The sequence below is a fragment of the Protomyctophum parallelum genome (genome assembly GCF_964188405.1).
Source record: "Protomyctophum parallelum genome assembly, chromosome: 7".
In the NCBI taxonomy this organism is placed as follows: domain Eukaryota; kingdom Metazoa; phylum Chordata; class Actinopteri; order Myctophiformes; family Myctophidae; genus Protomyctophum; species Protomyctophum parallelum.
Genome location: NC_139705.1, coordinates 25,218,961 through 25,238,761, shown reverse-complemented (window position 1 = coordinate 25,238,761; position 19,801 = coordinate 25,218,961). Strand labels below are relative to the sequence as shown.

General features: G+C 41.6%; 1 protein-coding gene across 1 annotated transcript in view; it reads right to left on the bottom strand.

The window, feature by feature from the left end:
• LOC310861992 (piezo-type mechanosensitive ion channel component 2) overlaps nucleotides 1–19,801 on the bottom strand; it is a gene marked incomplete at both ends in the record, with an annotated part of 55,134 nt that overhangs the window by 19,174 nt on the left and 16,159 nt on the right. The window contains 20 exons of the mRNA XM_083769730.1: nucleotides 5,245–5,365; nucleotides 5,528–5,640; nucleotides 5,878–5,943; nucleotides 6,160–6,239; nucleotides 6,783–6,872; nucleotides 6,948–7,107; nucleotides 7,780–7,876; nucleotides 8,507–8,750; nucleotides 9,328–9,493; nucleotides 9,947–10,048; nucleotides 10,135–10,339; nucleotides 10,456–10,656; nucleotides 11,447–11,617; nucleotides 11,857–12,033; nucleotides 12,900–13,081; nucleotides 13,507–13,604; nucleotides 15,101–15,142; nucleotides 15,579–15,743; nucleotides 16,331–16,479; nucleotides 19,747–19,801. The exon at nucleotides 19,747–19,801 is cut by the window's right edge and continues 5 nt beyond it. Of these exons, the coding sequence (XP_083625856.1) occupies nucleotides 5,245–5,365; nucleotides 5,528–5,640; nucleotides 5,878–5,943; nucleotides 6,160–6,239; nucleotides 6,783–6,872; nucleotides 6,948–7,107; nucleotides 7,780–7,876; nucleotides 8,507–8,750; nucleotides 9,328–9,493; nucleotides 9,947–10,048; nucleotides 10,135–10,339; nucleotides 10,456–10,656; nucleotides 11,447–11,617; nucleotides 11,857–12,033; nucleotides 12,900–13,081; nucleotides 13,507–13,604; nucleotides 15,101–15,142; nucleotides 15,579–15,743; nucleotides 16,331–16,479; nucleotides 19,747–19,801 (2,684 nt within the window). The remainder of the gene's footprint in view (nucleotides 1–5,244; nucleotides 5,366–5,527; nucleotides 5,641–5,877; nucleotides 5,944–6,159; nucleotides 6,240–6,782; nucleotides 6,873–6,947; nucleotides 7,108–7,779; nucleotides 7,877–8,506; nucleotides 8,751–9,327; nucleotides 9,494–9,946; nucleotides 10,049–10,134; nucleotides 10,340–10,455; nucleotides 10,657–11,446; nucleotides 11,618–11,856; nucleotides 12,034–12,899; nucleotides 13,082–13,506; nucleotides 13,605–15,100; nucleotides 15,143–15,578; nucleotides 15,744–16,330; nucleotides 16,480–19,746) is intronic.

Here is a 19,801-nt window from a genome sequence, read left to right as displayed (position 1 = left end):
ACATCCTATTAGTAAAAGTAAAATGTTATTATGCTTTAAAAGTGTTAGAACTACATATCCAATATGAAATATAGTACACATATGCACAAATGTGGAGCATTGAAGTTGAGATGGAAAGGCCTAGACCACTACACTCACATCTCATCAAACCAGCCTTGGTAAGTGAAGTGACCAACACAGAGTTAAAACAACCACGAGAATGACACAGAATCAGTCAAAGATGGAGCCAACAGCTAGAGAAACTTGCAAACATTCACGAGGTTGATGACTTTGTCAAATATGGTAATTGTATCATAGGGAAAGGTGGTGAAATCAGCATAGCAAAGGTCAGTGATGGAATTCAAGTCTACTTTGGGTTAAGAGAGGTTCCTTCTTTTGTTTTGCAAATCAATATTACTGTATATGTTAGACTGTCTACTAATGTAGGCATGGGTTTTAATAGGACTACTACAATTCTCCTCAATTTTCTTGTACCTAAGTCTCAAACAAAATACCAAGGGGACCTGCATAAGTGTGTACGCCTACAACTGAGACATTGCCCTGCATATTCAATGAGAGGGCGGGGTATATAGATAAGGAACAAACTATTTAAAGGGAGGTCACAGTTCTACATATATGTATAGAGCAAAGACAGTTAGGCTTATTCACGGCAGAGGATAAGGCTAGGAGATAATTTCTCAAGAAACACCCATTATCGTCAACTATCTCCTCTCAATATTAGTCATGGAGCCTATGGCTAAACCACGTAACCCCATTGAACCTGTGGAACACCAGCCGTATAGCCGATATATCAACCCTCTCATACTACAGGAATATAATTCAACACCGGGTAGATTTGTCTATACCCCTGATTTCGAATTATACAAAGAGAGAGCAGAGGACGAGACCATGGCCGCGGAACTGTTAAGTAACCATATGTCGAGAATTGATGAGGAGGACCTGGAGTCGGACGGTTTAATAATCGATACGGATGACGAATATTTTGATACGAACGAATCATTAGACTTGACTACGAGCAAGAAAACTCCTGGACTTTCCGAAAATGGACAATTTGTACAACTCTCCATCATAACCCCATCGTCCCCAGCACCGATCTCTGAACCAGAGAACTACTCCAATCCACAGTCAACCCCTACAGATTCTGGTGATGAGGATGGAAGGCCCCCTCTGACTGAACCCACGGCATGTCGGCGATCTCAGCGGTTGTTTCACCTACAGTCAAAACTAGTTGGTTGAAACCCGACTCTAACTGGTTGAAATCCCAAAACTATCTGGAATGAACTGAACTATTAAATGTAATGTGTAACATATCTATGTAAATACACATTATGTTTCTCACTAAATAAAAAATATCAAACCTATTTTCACCGTTGTTTTTATTTCAGATTTATTTCATATATATTTACATTATTACCGGTGTTAGATTCTAGTTAGGTTCTTACAGGGTTAGTATACTAAACTTTGTGACTATTGTAACTAATTAGGATTATGCAATGCTGATGATCCTTCCTTCTTTTGCTGGGGGTGTAATGTATCTGTTAGTGTATAAAAAACCAGTTTGACCTCAAAGGTCGGCCATGATTAGCATGGCAGTTATTCTTTAGGCTCCACCTCTCTGGGGTGTTCTTAAATACGGAGAACAACCCTGCATAAGCGAGTAATCCTACAATAGAGACACCAGCTATCCCCCAAAGAAATAAAGAAAGACAATATGTACTCTGCCTGTTACCAAGATGAGAATCGGAGAGTTTGGGCCTTATCTGACGGCCGGAAAATCCGTTTGTCTTTTTTTCCGTTCAAGAATCATCGATTTATTGAACTCTATACATTGGAAACAGGCGACAGTATTTTTGAAGACCGGCTGCCGTACATACGCATCTATGCATCTGAATTTGAGAGATTGGTCCCTCCTATTCTAGAGTTCTGTAAGTATTTGCAATTGGATACAAAGATAAACCATGGCTATATCAAGCCATCGCGATTTGTACGGGTGAGCTCTGAAATACCCTCGCGTAGTGACGCTGAGGGCTTCATCGTTGACTGCTCTAGGTCAAATTTATGGTTGCTATTAAGATACAAATCTCAAGGCACTGCCCTACATGAAAGACCTAAGAGTATCATGGAGAAGGAGAAATGCTTTCCAATCCAACTAGCCGTTGGCGTGGATGATTTAGGGATTCTAAAGCATGTGATGTGTGAAGCCTTGGATTTCTTCACAACTATAGAAAATCGAAATTTGGATCTGCTGGAAGGCTACCTTAGAGGCGTCAAACGTGTGGATTCACGTTCAATGGACTACTTCAATGAAAAGAAACTGAGGCTTGTGGATTACCAGACATGCGATTCCAGACCTACGGGGTTATCGTTCGCTGATCCCAGTATATCAATGAGTAGGCCTATCGATCTCACAAAGCCCGCTGGCTCTTCATTATTCTCAATGAATAACCGTCCTGTGAATCATAATTCGTACAACGACCTAGAAAACGATGCACCCACTCCCCACTCTGATCTAGAAACCGATGGACCAACAATTGCAGCTACAACATCACCCCCTCATACACTATAGGACACTATAGTGTGTTTTTAAGCTATTTCTTACCTGAACATACATTTTAAACCTGTTTTAAGAGAATTCTAACCTGATTATTATTTTTTATATCTGTGTATCTTTGTGTCTTATAATATTTTGTTGTGTGTCAAGTTTCTTTTGTTTTGGTGTCTTGTATTTTTACGGTTCGTGTTTTTGTCGTCACGTTTTTGTTGTTTTTCTGTAAATGTAAGTAATTTCTGTAGGTAATTTCATGTGTTTTTTCATAATTTGTACTATTTGTACTTTGTACATAATTTTGTACTTTGTAGTTTTTGTTAAATAGACCTCATGATATGGTTTAAGTCTATACCTGTTCGCAGATACAATCAGATGTATACATTTACAGCTGTTAATATTAAAAAACTATAACACAAACACATGTCCTGAATATTGTGCCTTGAGAAACATTCTTTTGAATAAACTTAAGGCTTTGGGTTTTGACAGTGTATCACTTCACTGGTGAGGGCCTACTGCCCTACTTGATGGGAAGGATACAGATGGTAGACATGAATGGCACCCTGTCCTCGCCGCTAACTATCAACAGACCTGCCAACCTGTACGCATTTTGCGTACAAACTACGCAATTCTAGGTCTCAGTACGCACGTACGAAATTCCCTATGACAACTACGCAATTTCGGGAATTGGGCACGGTATAACAATTAAACCATAAAAATATGCTACTCGAGTTAATATAGGCTGAGTGTTAGCGAAAGAGCGCCTGCCTCTCGTCTCCCCTCCCCTCCCCACATCAACTCAAATTGAATGCAGCTGCCTGCGACACATCAGCTCATCTCATTCTCAGTTGTAGGCCTACACTCACTGTCTGAACTCTGAAGTGAAAAGCCGCATGATCCACCTTGTCACACAGCACTCACTGATTGCAGAGGTAAATGGGATATGTGAGATTAATAATAACTAAGTAGGCTACAAACTTCTTAAAATGTGCCCGTAATGTTATGAAACGTTGCTAAATATTTTCGGTAACGTTTAGCTCTGGTCCAGTGGTCAATAGAATTTCTATTCAGGCCTTCAAACACAGATGTTGTAGTCTGGGAGGAAATGAGGGTGAATCTACATTAGTAAATAAGATTCCCCTCACATAGACACACACACACACACACACACACACACACACACACACACATACACACACACACACACACACACACACACACACACACACACACACACACACACACACACACACACACACACACACACACACACACACACACACACACACGAAATTTGAATAACCACACAGCCTCCTTAGGCCTATATCCCTAACCCTAACCCACGCCATGGATGACATCTGAGGTTTCAACACCTAAGCTTTCACACTCTCCCACTGACGCATCATATTGCGTGACAATCTCATTACCTCAAACTATAAAGTTACTATCTATCCAACCAATGTGCAAATCTTACAATATTTTAACTTTTGTGTGACATTTGGTTCTCATTTTACCTACCTACCAACCTATAATCATAACTATGCTACTACTTACCGCCCACCGAACTCATGAAAGAACACACACACACACACACACACACACACACACACACACACACACACACACACACACACACACACACACACACACACACACACTCTCCCACTGACGGGAACATCCATATCCCCCAGCCCAGGACGACGTAGACAGTCACACCCCCTGAGATTTAAATTTTAGTTATAATTTTAAAAGGTGCTTGTGGTTTGTTCTGTCTGAAGTTGACATCAATGCTAATCTATAGTTATTAACATCTGAGGTTTCAACACCTAAGCTTTCACACTCTCCCACTGCCGGGAACTTCCATAACCCCCTTAGGATCTCACACCCCTGTTTGTCAAACACATCTATTAGCATACCAACAACTTTTAACCATGAAATAATCATACTATCATTTAGTATGTCAGACACAGGACACTGTCACAATGCAGGACAGATTCACACATAGTCTCTATAGCATCCTCCATGACGAGAAAAAAAAATCACATTGATCTGAGGAGTAACACACTCACAATGACCCACTCTTTCTGAATAACCACACACCCTCATTAGGCCTTTATCCCTAACCTATTTCACGCCCAGGATGACGAAGACAGCCATACTCCCATGACATTTAAATTAGGTTCTAATTTTAAAAGGTAAATGCCAGGATGCCAGGATGTCAGGATGTCAGGATGCCAGGATGTCAGGAAGCTGACATCGACACTAATCTTTAGTCACAGTTTCCCCTTCTCACACCCCGGGGGGTCCCAGACACACCCCCACACCTGTTTTGACAGCACATGTTCCTTCAAACTCCCACCAACAGGGGGGAAAAAAAAAACAAATTGGTCGCCACGCCCACGTGCCACGCCCACTAATCTGCCCTCATATTAATAAGCAGAAAGTACAATAACATTGGAAAATAAACTGCCCTATTGTACTACTCAAGATGAGTGCTCCCCAAAAAACAACTGGTTTGGGAATCACTTACGCTGACATTACACAAACAGTGTTGATTGGATAACAATGGCTTTCACATGGGCATTGAATCTGTGATCTCACACTAGTAACTCGTTGCAATTTTGAAGAACCGGATAACACAAAATGACCAGTATGACAAAATCTAGCTTCTGACATGCTGACAACAACAACACTCCAACCTTGCTGCTTCCGTAACTCTCTTGTTTCTCTCCGCTTCACTTCTTTTTTGATCTGTTCCGTGTCTCTCTTGAAGTCTCTCAAGGCTATCTTCGAGTTCTTGACCCAGGCTTCATTTAACAGCTGTAGTATGGGGGATAATATTGGGTTACTACATCCATATAAAAGTCTCTTCTAGTAAGTCGGGGCCCAAAAGCAATTCATACTAAAATACATTTTAGTATTATTATGTTGTTCAAAGAAATGTGCGCTTGTCTCGGGTGATGTCGTCGTCATGGCTCTTACCTGTAAAGCAGTTTTCTTCTTTGTTGGAGCCACCTCCTCTTTCTCCTCTGGAGCCTCGTCCTCCTCCTCGTCACTGTTGCTGTCAAACAGGTGATAGCCACAGTTGTTCTCCACTGCACAGAAACCAGAGCCGTGTCAACATTAGATCACTGTCAAAAACATACAAGGTACCTTATTTTTAATATTGTATTTATATGTATTTCTTACTGTCTGTATTTCTCTACCCTTAACAACGAGAGTTCATACATAATGAGACCACATTTTGTTTCACAAGTAACATTAACTAAAAGCAGTGATATGTCTGACAATAGAAGAAGCTCTTTATGTTGTGGTATTGTATTGCCACTCACCCCCTGGCTGCCACACCCAAGGTTTCCACCACTTGCCAGCGTCTTTCTTTAACTTCTCATCTTCATCTGTAAAACATGGCCAGTTGTTCATCATTAATTATCTATTAACTATTATTTTACATTTAGCGTTGACTATAACTTAATAACTTTTATTTTGGTTTGTATACCCCATGAAAAATAGCATCACTTTGAGTGATCAATACATCATACATTTATTTATGAAGAATTTTAATCATCGCCTTCAAGATAGAGAAAGAGATTTACAAAGATAAACGCTTTTACCCTCAGGCTCCTGTTCAGCAGGGACCAATGCTTTTTCTGATCCAGGACGACCTTTCTGCTTCGCTTTGATCTTGTCCATTCTTCAGGAAAACATTATAGATGTCAACAAACAGTACACTTTTATACAGTACAGACATTAGGAGAGCTGAGAGGGAGACAGTGTGGATCAGTGGTTCTCAATCTGTGGGTCAGGGTCCCCCACATGATGAGGGGGGGGGACAATTTATTGAAATTTAAGACCTTTTAAATACAAAAACAACAAACATTACTGCCTCAAGACTCGAGTAATCCACTAACTTTAGTATAAAAACTGGTACAAAAAATGTGGTCGATTTGTGAAATAATATAAGAAAGCTTGGCCAATCGAACATAGCCAATCGAAGTATTTTCACAATATTCATCTGTGGGCGCGAGTCAAACATGTAATGCCTCAAATTCTACAATTCTTGTCAGGGTGGGGGGTCACCAGTTCAAATATGATCATTTTGGGGCTCACAGCCTGAAAAGGTTGAGAACCACTGCATGGTGTAAATGAGACATCGGATAAAGTGATCCAGTAATCTTTCTCGGTTTCATTCTTTAAGCAGTTGTACTTTGTAATAGTATAGCCTTGAGTGTCTTACTGAATCTTCAATTTATCCACAGATTTCTTCTCCATCTCCAGTCTGGCTGCTACCTGCTTCTTCACCTTGGCCTCAAATAGCTCAGCACCCCTTTAGAAATATTGTTTTAGTTCAGTTCAGTTAAATTTCTAATTAAGTTTAGTTTCTACTGACGGTTCTACTGACCTGGAGGCCAGTATCTTTGAAGCCTTGAGGTCAGACACCACGTAGAGGAAGTAGTAGCTGAGGAAGACCCGCCTCTGTACCAGCAGGACAACAAAACAGATGGCATCCCACACGATGCCAGCCTCGCTCACTGGCAGCTCGCACTCATCGTCAGGTTCCGCTGGAAGACAAATACATGCCGTCAGAACTTAGCAGCAGAACATCCAGCTGACTAAGATGTTGCTTTTACATACCGGTAAATAGGTTTGGATTTTAAGCTGCATCTCAGCATCACGCCATTGATTTGTGTGTGTTTTCTGTTTTTAGTGGTCATTCTTTTCTCAATTAAGTTTTATTGAATTCACCTTTTTACAAATCAATACATACACAGATACACAAATACATAAAATAACAAACACACACATGCGCACGTGCACGCATGCACTCACTCACGCACGCACACAAACACACACACACACACACACACACACACACACACACACACACACACACACACACACACACACACACACACACACACACACACACACACACACACACACACACACACACACACACACACACACACACACACACCTCAGTTCGTGTTACATTCTTCTTTTACCTCCAGCAGTAAACACTGCTGTCCTATGCTTATTACTTAATGATAGTCCCTGCAGCAAAACACCAGACAGATCAGATCACACTAGTAAGGGAAGCCATTAACATTTGGGACATTTTAGATCCAGTGTATTAAAATATCCTTCCTTGCTATGAATACAACCTTGACTTTCCTGCTGATGTTACAGTATATGTCTCGGAGCAAATTCATCATATTGTTTACGACACTTACGGACATCATAGCCTTCGATAGTGCAGAACATGCTGAAAGCTTGGATGAGCCAACAGCCATTCTTCAGTAGGCTGTCCAGATAGGCGCATGAACCCAACTGAACCAAAGCACAGGAGAGACAGAAGAAAAGTAATGAAACCCCACAGAATAAATTATATAGCTACCTTAACAAAGACACAGGAAGAATAGAGCCAAGACAGAGGAAGCAAATAGTCTGGGAGATTTAACACCCATAGGAATCTAGTCAGATGATGGCAGACGATCGGCTACTGATCAGCGCCATCAGGGCCAACCACTCCCACTCCCTCCACATCGAGATTGAAGAGGGAGAAGAGGAAGAACCCACGCTAGATGAGGCTGGAGGGACTTTGTCAGCCATAGAAAAGGCAGCTGTAAAGGCTATTGGTTATTAGTCTGATCTTTCATATTCCGTTCTAATTGGAGCTGCCTTCCAAAGTTTGCGGGTCGACGATAGGCAACCGAGCTGCGCTCCCACTAGGAGCACACATTTCAAGTTTTACTCTCCGATTGTTTTCACCCAGTTTTAACGGCGACAGTTTGTCCTCAGCCTCTAGTTGAGTGAAGCATTTAGAGACTGACCTATGAGTCTCCAAAGAATATTGTATGATGTTTTTATAGAGCTTTTTCGGCTTGGGAGTTAGATTTTGTATAATTGTCTATTGATAATAGGCACCAGTATGTTCCTGTACTTTGTATTTTAACTCACAGAGAGCAGGTTCTTGGTGGCGATGACAAAGCAGGTGTACGCAATAAGCCAGTCCCACAGTCTCAGTGTGTATCTGACCGGCTGCATCAGAACGCTGCTTCCAAACAGCATGAAGTAGAAACAGGCCACCAGGTAGCCCAGGCAGAAGACGTTTACTCGTGTGGTTCCAGTGATGAAGATGAGGCACAGCACCAGCCAGAAGAAATAGCTGAATACAAAGACCTTCACCATGTCCAGGTAGGACCTGAGGTTATGAGAGAGAGAGAGAGAGAGAGAAAACCCATCAGATAATTTTGTCACTTCCGTGTATGGCACTGGTATGCGGTATGTCTAATTTATTTCAGCACAATATTTGTCTTTTCAGCCGTCAAGAATTGTTTTGTGTTTTTCTGTCGTCTACATTTTTATATTATGAAACAAAGCCCATGGTATAATTTAAGATAGCCTCATGTAACTTGAATTTTCACATAATTTGATTGAGAATGAGAAATCACTCTATTGTGATGAGAGACATGTCTCTCCTGGAATTGCAATTTCTTTGCTATTACTTATTCAGCTATTTTGTCTTGCCAGAACAGCTTTCACATTTTGTGACGACAGTTCATGTCCTGAGTTGACATTGTACTGGGGTTAAAATATAGGATGAGAAGAGAAGAGAAGAGAAGAGAAGAGAAGAGAAGAGAAGAGAAGAGAAGAGAAGAGAAGAGAAGAGAAGAGAAGAGAAGAGAAGAGAAGAGAAGAGAAGAGAAGAGAAGAGAAGAGAAGAGAAGAGAAGAGAAGAGAAGAGAAGAGAAGAGAAGAGAAGAGAAGAGAAGAGACACCTGCAGTGCAGGAAGTTGTCCACAGTTACGAAGTGGTTGATGAAGCTCGGGTCCAGACTACGACTGATCTCTACATTCTCTCCGGCCAGCAGACGCACTGCTGCCCGGTTCTCCTCCTCAAACACCTGCCACTGCAGCGAAGAACACAACAGCAGGAAGTGGTCATCTGTAGACAGGAAAAGAGGGGTAAAAATGGCAGCTATAATGTGAAGAGCTGCAGAAGACGAGAGGAGTGAACAAGGCTAGCTGCAACCCAGCATGTGGCTTAGCAATAGCATTAGCATTAGATAATAGTAGATAGATTCACTACTGTAGATTTTAGTTGAGCCAGTACCAGTGGAAAAAAGTTACTTTACTCTTTTCCATTACCATTAAGAGGCCAAATGAGTCATGCCGTGGATTCTTTGTTTCCATTGTACAGGACCTGAAATCAGGAGTAGGATGTCCCTTCGAAAACACGATTGTACAGTTACAGTACTTATAGTACTTATAGTTGTAGGACGACAGCATCTTACTAATGACATGCAAACACAGCCAGCTGTAACTTGACATACACTGTGTATCTGCTGGACAGGCACCGCAAAGTGTAGAAATCAGTAGCAAGGTGAGAGGAACTCACAGAATATGAATGAATGGTCGGGCCTCATGGCAAAGTCGGGCAGGAAGAGCCACTTGATGACATTTGAGGTCAAAGGTTGAATAGCGGTCCTCCAGGGGTAGTCTGACAATCACAAAACACTAGAATAAGTACCCGGCAGTGCTGCAAACACTGACGTATAGAAAACACTGACTTCATATTCATATTACCAACGCAGAGCGCAGGGGGAATGCCAATACAGAGCAGGTACTGGAGCACCATGAGTCCTGCCGTGAAACAGCAGTACTTAGGCCACACCTCCCCCATGGCCTTCCTGCGACGCCGGGACAGGACAGCCAACAGGGCACAAGAATGGAGCAGGGCATAGAAGTCCATCCTCTGGCCAATCACATTCACCGCTATGATGAAACTGACCTGAGACAGACAGAAGTATGTGCATGTATTTGCATGGAGATATGTACAATGGATGGAATTTAGTTAATGACACGGCAGACACAAATACGCCTCTGTACCCCCCCTAGTTAAACTACCTCCAGTCCAAATTTGTAGTAGAAGAAGTTGACGAAGTATTTAATGCAGGGCAGGATGCCGTGGTCCAGGTGTTGCCTGGTGATGCCCAGGAAGATGATGCTGTAAGGCGGGGTCTTCAGGTTGTTATGGAGACGGTAGTACAGCTGGTGGCGGTGGACTGTCGCCTCAAACACCAGCAGGCCCAGCACCATCAGATGGTTCTACAATCAAAGTCGTACTATTTGTCACACACGTTACCGCAGTGAAATTTGTTTTCCGCATTTGACCCATCTCTGGAGCGGTGTGCCCTCGGGAATCATTTGATTAGTTGATTTGACCCCCCCAATCCAACCCTTTGATGCTGAGTGCCAAGCAGGCATTGGGTCCCATTTTTACAGTCTTTGGTATGAACACAAGGCCACTGTCTGGTCAATACAAACACCATCAGGCCCAGCACCATCAGATGCTTCTACAACAGTGGTTTTCAACCCTTTTTATACCATAGGGGAGAAGTTAGTCCCCCCCCCCCCCAGAGAAGACGTATAGGGCCATAGTCCTACTCCTCCTCCCAGCCCGAATCACACCTTGGAAAGCATGAGTGTCTATTTCAAACAAAGTGTTTTTTGACTGGGGGGTCATATTTTGACAGCAGGGATTGCCTGTCATAATTTGACCCCCCAGTATCAGGATGTATTAGGATGTTGATATTATATTCATCAGCCAACACTCCCCACTCACAGGTAGTATCTTCAGCTTCAATTTTAACTATGTTAGATTCATTGAAAACACCTGTCCTTGGTACAGCTGGTGACTGACATTAAAGAAAGAAAGGTAAAAAATTGGGAGAAATGTGGCAGTACCATAACATAGAAATAATGTTACCAGTAAAAGTCCTGTATTCTACATTTTACTTGAATAAAAGTACAAAAGCATAATATGCAGCAATTACCAAAGTAAACATTTTCAGCAGATCTACAAGCTCATAAAAACAATATAGAAGTTTCAGCGCACCCGTAGACAGGGCAGGATCCTGCCCTCACACTTGCGTAGCGCTCCACACCAATAGACAGGATCAACCAGGTCTACGTAGAGAATGGACCTCCTGAGCAGCTCCACCGTGTTGCCTCCATGCAGCTCCACTCCCTGCTCCACCATGTCTGAGCTGTTGGTTGACATCAGGCCCTGAGATAAACGAAGAATATTTTTATTATTGTAGATCTAGCACACTCGCTCGCTCGCTCGCACGCACGCACGCACGCACGCACGCACGCACGCACGCACGCACGCACGCACGCACGCACGCACGCACACACACACACACACACACACACACACACACACACACACACACACGCGCACGCACACACACACACACGTATGTCCCACTAGTCCCTACATATGTAGCTTAGCTTCATACTCACAGCAGTGCAGTTTGACGAGTAGTCCAGTGGGTTGACGAATTTGAGTTGGTAAAACATCTTACACACCACCATCACACAGGCCCAGACAGCAGAGATGCTAGAGGCCAGAGGTCGTAACCTTGGGAAAGGGAGGGCAAAAGCCCACAGAACCAGAAAGAGGAAGTTCATCAAGGAAACCTGGAAAGACAAGAGACATGACAAAAGAGACGTCTGAATTGCCAAATAATAACCAACAAGCCTTGTTCTGTCTTGTTATTTTGACCGTGACCTTGATTGTGAGTTTTAGCTTTTGAACACAAAAGTTAATAATCTCTCCTGGCAGCCTACTGATTTTTCACGTTTAATGAAAACCGCTGATCGGTCATCAAATTATTTATTTATTTCAAAGACAGACCGAATTTGCACATTAAGATGTCATTTGACAGCATGGTGTGATGTCATGAAAGACAACAGATTACTTGAATTTCCACAAGGAATCTAATGCATCATCCCTCACCTTTCTACAACTCTACTACAACCCTGAGGGGAGACCTTCCTTCTATCTTGTTCTATGATTATGTAATTGTTACCGTAACCTCAAATGTGACCTTGACGGCCCAGGCCGTAGCGTAACGGTCTGGGCACCGGACTGGTAATCCAGTCGCAGTGTGCCGCGGGTTCGACTCCCGGACCCGACACGGCCTTTACTGCATGTCATCCCCCCATCTCTCTCCCGTTTCCTGTCAGCCTACTGTCTGTCCCTTCAAAAATCAATAAAAGGCGTAAGCCGCAAAAAAATATCTTAAAAAAAAAAAAATGTGACCTTGACCTTTGAACATTTCGACCATGAAAACATTTTGATCAACCATGATTAAGGCAGCGTTGTTGAAACATTTTTTTATTTTTATGTCTCAAACAATTATTGCATAGGATCTAACAAGTGTGTGGTTATACTTATAGTATTCTCTCTCTCACACACACACACACACAGACCCTCACACTGAACTACCCACACACACAGACCCTGTGTTGTCCAAACCTGATCCCAAACCATTAATTCCCACCTCTTGCAGTGACACCCAGATGATACCGGTGGACACTATCTTAATACTGTGAAGCTCCAGCAACCTCCAGCCCATCTCCTGTACCCTGTGTAGGCCTGTCAGGGCCTGGATGAGCAGCAGGCTGGCCCGGTCCACAATCACACCCCACTGGTTCTGCTTCTGACTACCGCTGAGAGGATTGTCTGGGAAGGAGGAGGGGGAGAGAGAGAGAGAAGGTGTGAGGGGAAGGTGGTTAAGTAGGGAGGGAGAGATTACAATTTAGGCATTTAGCTTATCAGATGCTTTTATCCTGAGTGACTAACAAAGAGCAAGATCGGAGTAACAGGCTAAATAATTATGTAACTAGAGTGCAAAGAAAACAATTTAATGGTACAAAATAACTATAGGATATCAGATAAATATCAAATTTAGACAAATCTGTCTAAATAACTTAGCTTGGTGGAATTGTGGAAAGTACACATCATATGTCTATTGTCTATCTATATAGCAATAATAATACACAGACAAGAAGTGGCACAAGGCCTCAGGAGTGATGGGGGAGATAGAAGAGATGGAGGAAAGGAGAGAGGGGGTTGAGTGGGAGGGCGAGGAGGGAGGAGTCTGACACCTGAGTCTGGCTCCTCAGACTCCTTCTCTGAGGAGTCTTGGAGGCCAACGCTGTCCAGTGTCTCTTGACTCTTCCCATTCATCTGCTCCTTTGCCACCCTGTAGGACAACAGGGAAACATTGGTTATGGAGCTGACAACGTTGCTGTTCTCTAGAGTGACTTAGCATGAGCAAGACAGTCCAATGCCTTGCTAAAGGATTGACAACTAACTAGGTACTGTTTGCTTGTTTTTATGTGGGGACTGCAGATGAAAATGAGTATTTTTGCTAAATCCGGTGTATTTACATTGCATTTATGTAATGTCCATTAATATGCATTGTCCCGTCTAAATACACAAATTTAAAAAATCACACCCGTGAGGGGCGCGACGTAAAATAGACACTATGCCTATTTGCTCAGACACTATGATGTAAAATTCTCCATTCATTGTCAATGGGAATTTAATGTTTGTTTAAAGGGATTGTGACATTAAAAAAAAGGTTTTGGAATTGTTCTTATTTTTTTTAGGTTTTCTAATCTCAATTGCACCCAAAAAACATGAACTTTTAACATTCAGTAGATTTTCTGTGATCTGGGGTTTTCTGGCTCAAACAGGTGCTCTGATTTTCCGGCAGATTGTGATGTAAGATCCTGCAAATCCCATATATGTCAATGGGATTTGCCAGCAGATGTCACTGTTTTCACTGTGTTGCCTGTTTTCATTGTAGCTCAAAAGGCTTCCAAACCCCAAAGAAAACTTCAGACCACAGAAAATCCACTGAATGTTCAAAGTTCAGGTTTTTTGGGTGTAATTGAGGTCATAAAACCTAAAAGAAAAAAGAAAAAGAAAAAGAAATGAAAATGAATGTCATAAAACCTTTAAGACTAATTTTGTGGACGGTAACCAAAAGCTGGATGTAGGAAGGGCTAGCACCCCTCAAAAAAGAAAGAATCTGTGTCCAGCTACAAGACATTTCAGTATGCCACCCGGCTGAAGCCAAAACAAACAGAAAGGTGTACTTAGCCCTAATGCAGAAAGAATAGTAGCTTTTGTGAAAGAGACAGTTTGGATAATATCATCATACAATTAATTCCTTATAATACCTTCTTTTCTTTCATAAAATGTTCACTGTATAGAGCGTCCAAACTTACTTTTTCTGGAGTCTTTCAAGGATTTCTTTAATGCTGTGGAACACAACGAGACATGTCAAGTCTGCTGCTCTTCCGTTTAATTGATTTTATTCAGGCTTTTAAGCAACATCTCATCAGACTGGGATTTAAACGTCTTTTTTTGGGAAAGAAATGGCATAGATTAGAAAAGGCAAAACATTGAACACAGATGTGTTACAACAACACAGTAATCGTATCAAAATCTGATAAAAGCTAAGTGCACAACACATTATTACATCACATCACGCTTACAGCATTGTTCCCCAAAAAAGAGGACATTTATGAAAACAGTTTAGGTCCACAGTGGAGTAGCAGTGTAACATTGTTGCTTGCCGATTGTAACTGATAGTTGTGTATGTATAGTATTCATATGTAGCCTTAAGATACAGTCAGTAATGGTTGTCAATAAGCAGTTGTCTGTAAATACATAAATGCAGGTTCTTACGTGTCAGATATCACGTTCACTGACTTCCGCAGATCTTCCTCTCTGGATGGAGAGACGGGCAGAGTGAGAAAAAAATGAGAGAGAGAGGTATTTAATAGCATTATGCTCTACCAGACTAGAGTACACACTCATTGTACACCAACAGTGGTATCCAACGTTTTCTGGTGGACACACAGCTGTTTGTACTATGTACTTATGTTTAAATGAGTATACAATCGTGTAGTGTGCTCAGTCTGTTAAACAGTGATACATTAGTCTCATTGACATAAATAACATACCGTAAGACATAACATTACTTATGGAATTTCTTTTGGTATGTTATACCAAATTCTCATTGTGAATTCCATGATGATTGTGCAATTGATATTTTAGGTTTTGTCATTATTTCTGATATTATAATTTTTTATATTTTGTACCAATCCAAACAAACACAAACACACACTCGCACACGCCCACGCCCCAGCACCCTGTCTCTCACCTGGAGCCCTCTCTGATAGGTACGTTGTCCAGGTCAGTGAGAGTCAGGAAGTCGTCATTAAAGTAATGCAGCTGAAGGATGCAGGCCAAAAGGAACGTAGCCGGAAGTAGGATCTTAGCGAACAGCTCCACAGTTTGGTATCGCTCCAAGCCCAGGTCACGTAGACTCCATAGGGAGAAAATATGTTCAGTTTAATACATGTAAACATGCAATGATTAGCTTTTGCCATCGGTAGAGTACTCACATACTGTTACAGTGATGTAAATAGGTTTTCAATGTAATGAGTCCCGGGATGTAGGGATGGTCATTTAGAATCTAAATTTCTAAATTTAGATGAGTCCCAGGGACATTTTATGAATCCCACTTCAACGACGTTAGGATTCATATTTGCCATTTTTACAAACTGCAGCATTTAACTCTAACTAATTTCATTTTGTATGGTTATAATGTGGTTATATTCATGTAGAAAACAGAAGAAATGATGATTATAGCTAAAGCTAGCAAAATAAACTAGAATAAAAAACAGTACAGTATTGCATCCCGTGGATGCAGAAGTCGTTGTTTTATTGCGTGCGTCCCTTAACTATAAACAGTGTTTTGGGATGCAACATTTTAATTTTAATCTCTTCTGTTATACTGTATGTTCTCGTACAGTAGACACACCAATGCTTCACATACACCCCAAACCAGACACACAGACAGATACACAAGTACAGCATATTCACAGAATATACAAGTAAAACAGAACTCACCCATCCTCAGACATGCCCATGATCTGTTTGAAGAGTGCAGAAACAGATCTGAACTGGTACAAGTAAATGGCGATCAGTACCATCATGGAATAGCCTACCACCACCGCCCAGAACGTCTTCAGAACCCGACGCCATACGTCATAACGAACCTGCACGGTTACAAATAGATACAGAGATATAAGGCTAACCCTTTGTCATCAGGATTATTCTGCAAAGTTTAAAGTAGAAGGGAGTAAGGGACCCTCTTCGAGGGCGGACTGATATCGAACTAGAAAATGTGCTCCTCGGAGTACAGGTCTCAGACTCTGCTAGACCAGGTAGTAGAAGTAAATCTTAGCCAATCAGGTCCGTCTGGATGACATGACAATAGAGATACAATGTGTACTGATTTGCGTGTTGTCTGGACAAAATCTTCAAAGAAAATGGTTTATAAAACGCCAATGTGACGTTTCGTGGCAATTGGACACACAACACATTCATGATTTGAGGCATTTTTGAGGCCACTCCTGCAAATGTTAGATGCAATTATTTCTTGGCCTAGTGGGAATTTGCGTGCAAAGTGTCACGCCATTTGAGGCGTCTTGTTGAAAACGAGCCACTCGTGCCTGCAAACTTAGGAAGCCAATATTAGCCAATCAGGATGGAATATGAAAAGATTGACAGATCCATCTTGATCATATGACTATAATACCGATATGAGTGAGGTTTGGAAACTTTGGACAAAATCTGTACGAGTCATATAGAAAAATCTGCCTCCTGATGGCGCTATAAAATAATAATGTCTCGGACCATCTCGTCACCATAAGGTTGATTTGAAAAATGTATGGTGACATTTCTTCCTTGGCCTAGTGTGAACGTGCCTGCAAAATTTCAGGGCAATCGGATTTACGTTCATGATTTGAGGCATTTCGTTCAAAGCGGACCACTCGTGTAAACTGGAATATGAAAGATCGGACAGAACTGTCCTGATCACGTGACTATAGAGATAATGTGTACCTATTTGCGTGATGTTTGGACTAAATATGTAGGAGTAATACTCCAAAATGTGTTTTGCAAACATGCGGCCATCAGTTGGAGCAAGACCCCCGTCTTTAGAACTAAACATAGTTTTGGAGGTCAACAATTAAATCCCCAAAAGCCATTCCTCTCTAGACAGTGAAACTGTTGATTTAACTCTATGGCCTATTCATAGTCTGGATTTTCGGTGGTGAGGTGACCAACGATCCGGTGGTGAGGTGACCACCGGAGCTGTAATAACGTGGAGCGGGGGTGAGTAAAAACAGAGAGAAGGGCTCACCACCGAAAATATTAGACTATGAATAACGCTTTAGTTTACCGATAAGGTCATTTTGGGGCAACAAGCAAATTGCAGCTGATATTAAGCAAACGGATGGATGGTGCATCATCTCTTCTGTGAGGCACAGGCCATTAGGCTTGTCTGTAAATGGCTACTAGAGTTCTGACAAGTCAGCAGAAAGACAAGATGGGGATGAAAACCAGGAAAACGTTAGCACAAATGGCTGTGTATATAGTGCATATGAGTCATAATCAATACTCTTTACTGCAAAATGGAATCGATGAGTGTTTGAAGACACACCCAAAACGCCTTACCTGTGGGGCCTCAGTGTGTGTGTGTGTGTGTGTGTGCATGCATGCTTGCGTGCGTGCGTACTCGCGTGCTCACGTGTGTAGGTGCGTGCACGTGGGTGCGTGTGATATCGCTTGCACCCTTCTCTTGAACATCTTCATACTTATAAGCAACTGCTTAGTCAGCTGATCATTTCCGGCAGACAATTTAAGTGTCAACACATCTCTAAATGCTCTAAATCTGAAACAACACATCCTTAGTATTGTTGCCTGACAGCCTCCAACAATATAAGTGATTTCCTTCCTTATTTATTCAACCCTCACACTGTGAATATCAGATTTCATTAAAAAAAAATCTACAACTACGGTACTTTTACTCTGACTCTATGTTGTAGACAACAGGGTTCAAATTACACTAAAACATTTGTACTGTAGGAGGAGAAATCAAGACAGAGTTAGCTCTAATGTAATGTACTCCTGGGAAACAGAGTCTATACCATTTACAAATAAGAAAAAGACTCTTGCCAGTGTGAAGCACACAGCCTTTATCAGACCTACAGTGTGAAGCACACAGCCTTTATCAGACCTACAGTGTGAAGCACACAGCCTTTATCAGACCTACAGTGTGAAGCACACAGCCTTCAACAGCTTGCATTACTTACTATTGCTTGCTTGTAATGTATTCATCTAATACAGTGGTTTTCAACCAGTGGTCCCTGAGGGGATTCCAGGTGGTCCCCAGCTAAATGATGGATAGTTGGTAACCAAATGGATCATTGTAGATCTTTAACTCTCAAGAGTGTAAAATGAAACCAAATGGACCTTTATGGGTCAATTTGGTTTCATTTCACTCCCTCAAGAGTTACATTATTGTTAAACATATACATTACCTAATTTACAAGACGTCTACACAATTAGAGGTGTAGCAGAATTGTTATTTTGATCGTTTGCCCGTTATCTCTCCTAATGGTACCAACATCAATACAGCATGGAACCTTATCCAACGACAACATAATATTCATTAGCTTTGGGTCTGAGAGGCTAAATGTCATCAAATAGTGGTCCGTGGCTCAAATGCCGAATAAATAATGGGCGTTGATATGAAACGGGTTGAAAACCACTGATTGGCACTTGGCATTGCATTGGGTATGCTATGTATGGTTATATGAGGTGATGAGGTATGTGATGGCTACACTCATCAATAATCATAACCTCATAATAAATACTCCTTAATGTCAACAAAGTCCACACTCACAACACCAGAGGGAGTTCAATAAACCACGTGCAACCCAGATTCGGCTCAAACAAGGGATTAAATTAATTTTGCAAAGAAATGCCCAACCAACAGCCATTAAGAAATGTGAATCCTGTGTTTTTGTTATGTATTTTTGTTTTCTTGCATTTATATTCATTATTTGGTGGCAATTATTTTTGACTCCTTCAAAACTGTATTTTGACTCCTTCAAAACCGCTCTCAAAGAGTACCTATGGACGGCTGCAATGTGCTCCCCCCCCCCCACTGGCTCCACAACCCCTTTTCTTTTCCATGCCGTACATGTTTTTCCCCTTTTTTTTTTTAATGTTCTGATTAATTGAAAATGGAGGAACCTGATACAAACAAGTCTTAGTGCTTTTCATGGTTTCGTCCTCAAAGTAGCAGTTTTTGTATTGACTTGTGCTTTCATTTGAAATGTACCCATTCTACATATACTGTACCATGAAATATTTTGTTTTTCAATCAATCAATATACTGGTATACGCAAAGCCAATCCCTCATCACCTCATAACCATAAATACACAATGCCAATGCCTCACTTAACAGGACTAACCTGGTACAAGACCACACAGAAGAGGAAGAGGACAATGTACAGGATCTTGTAGACC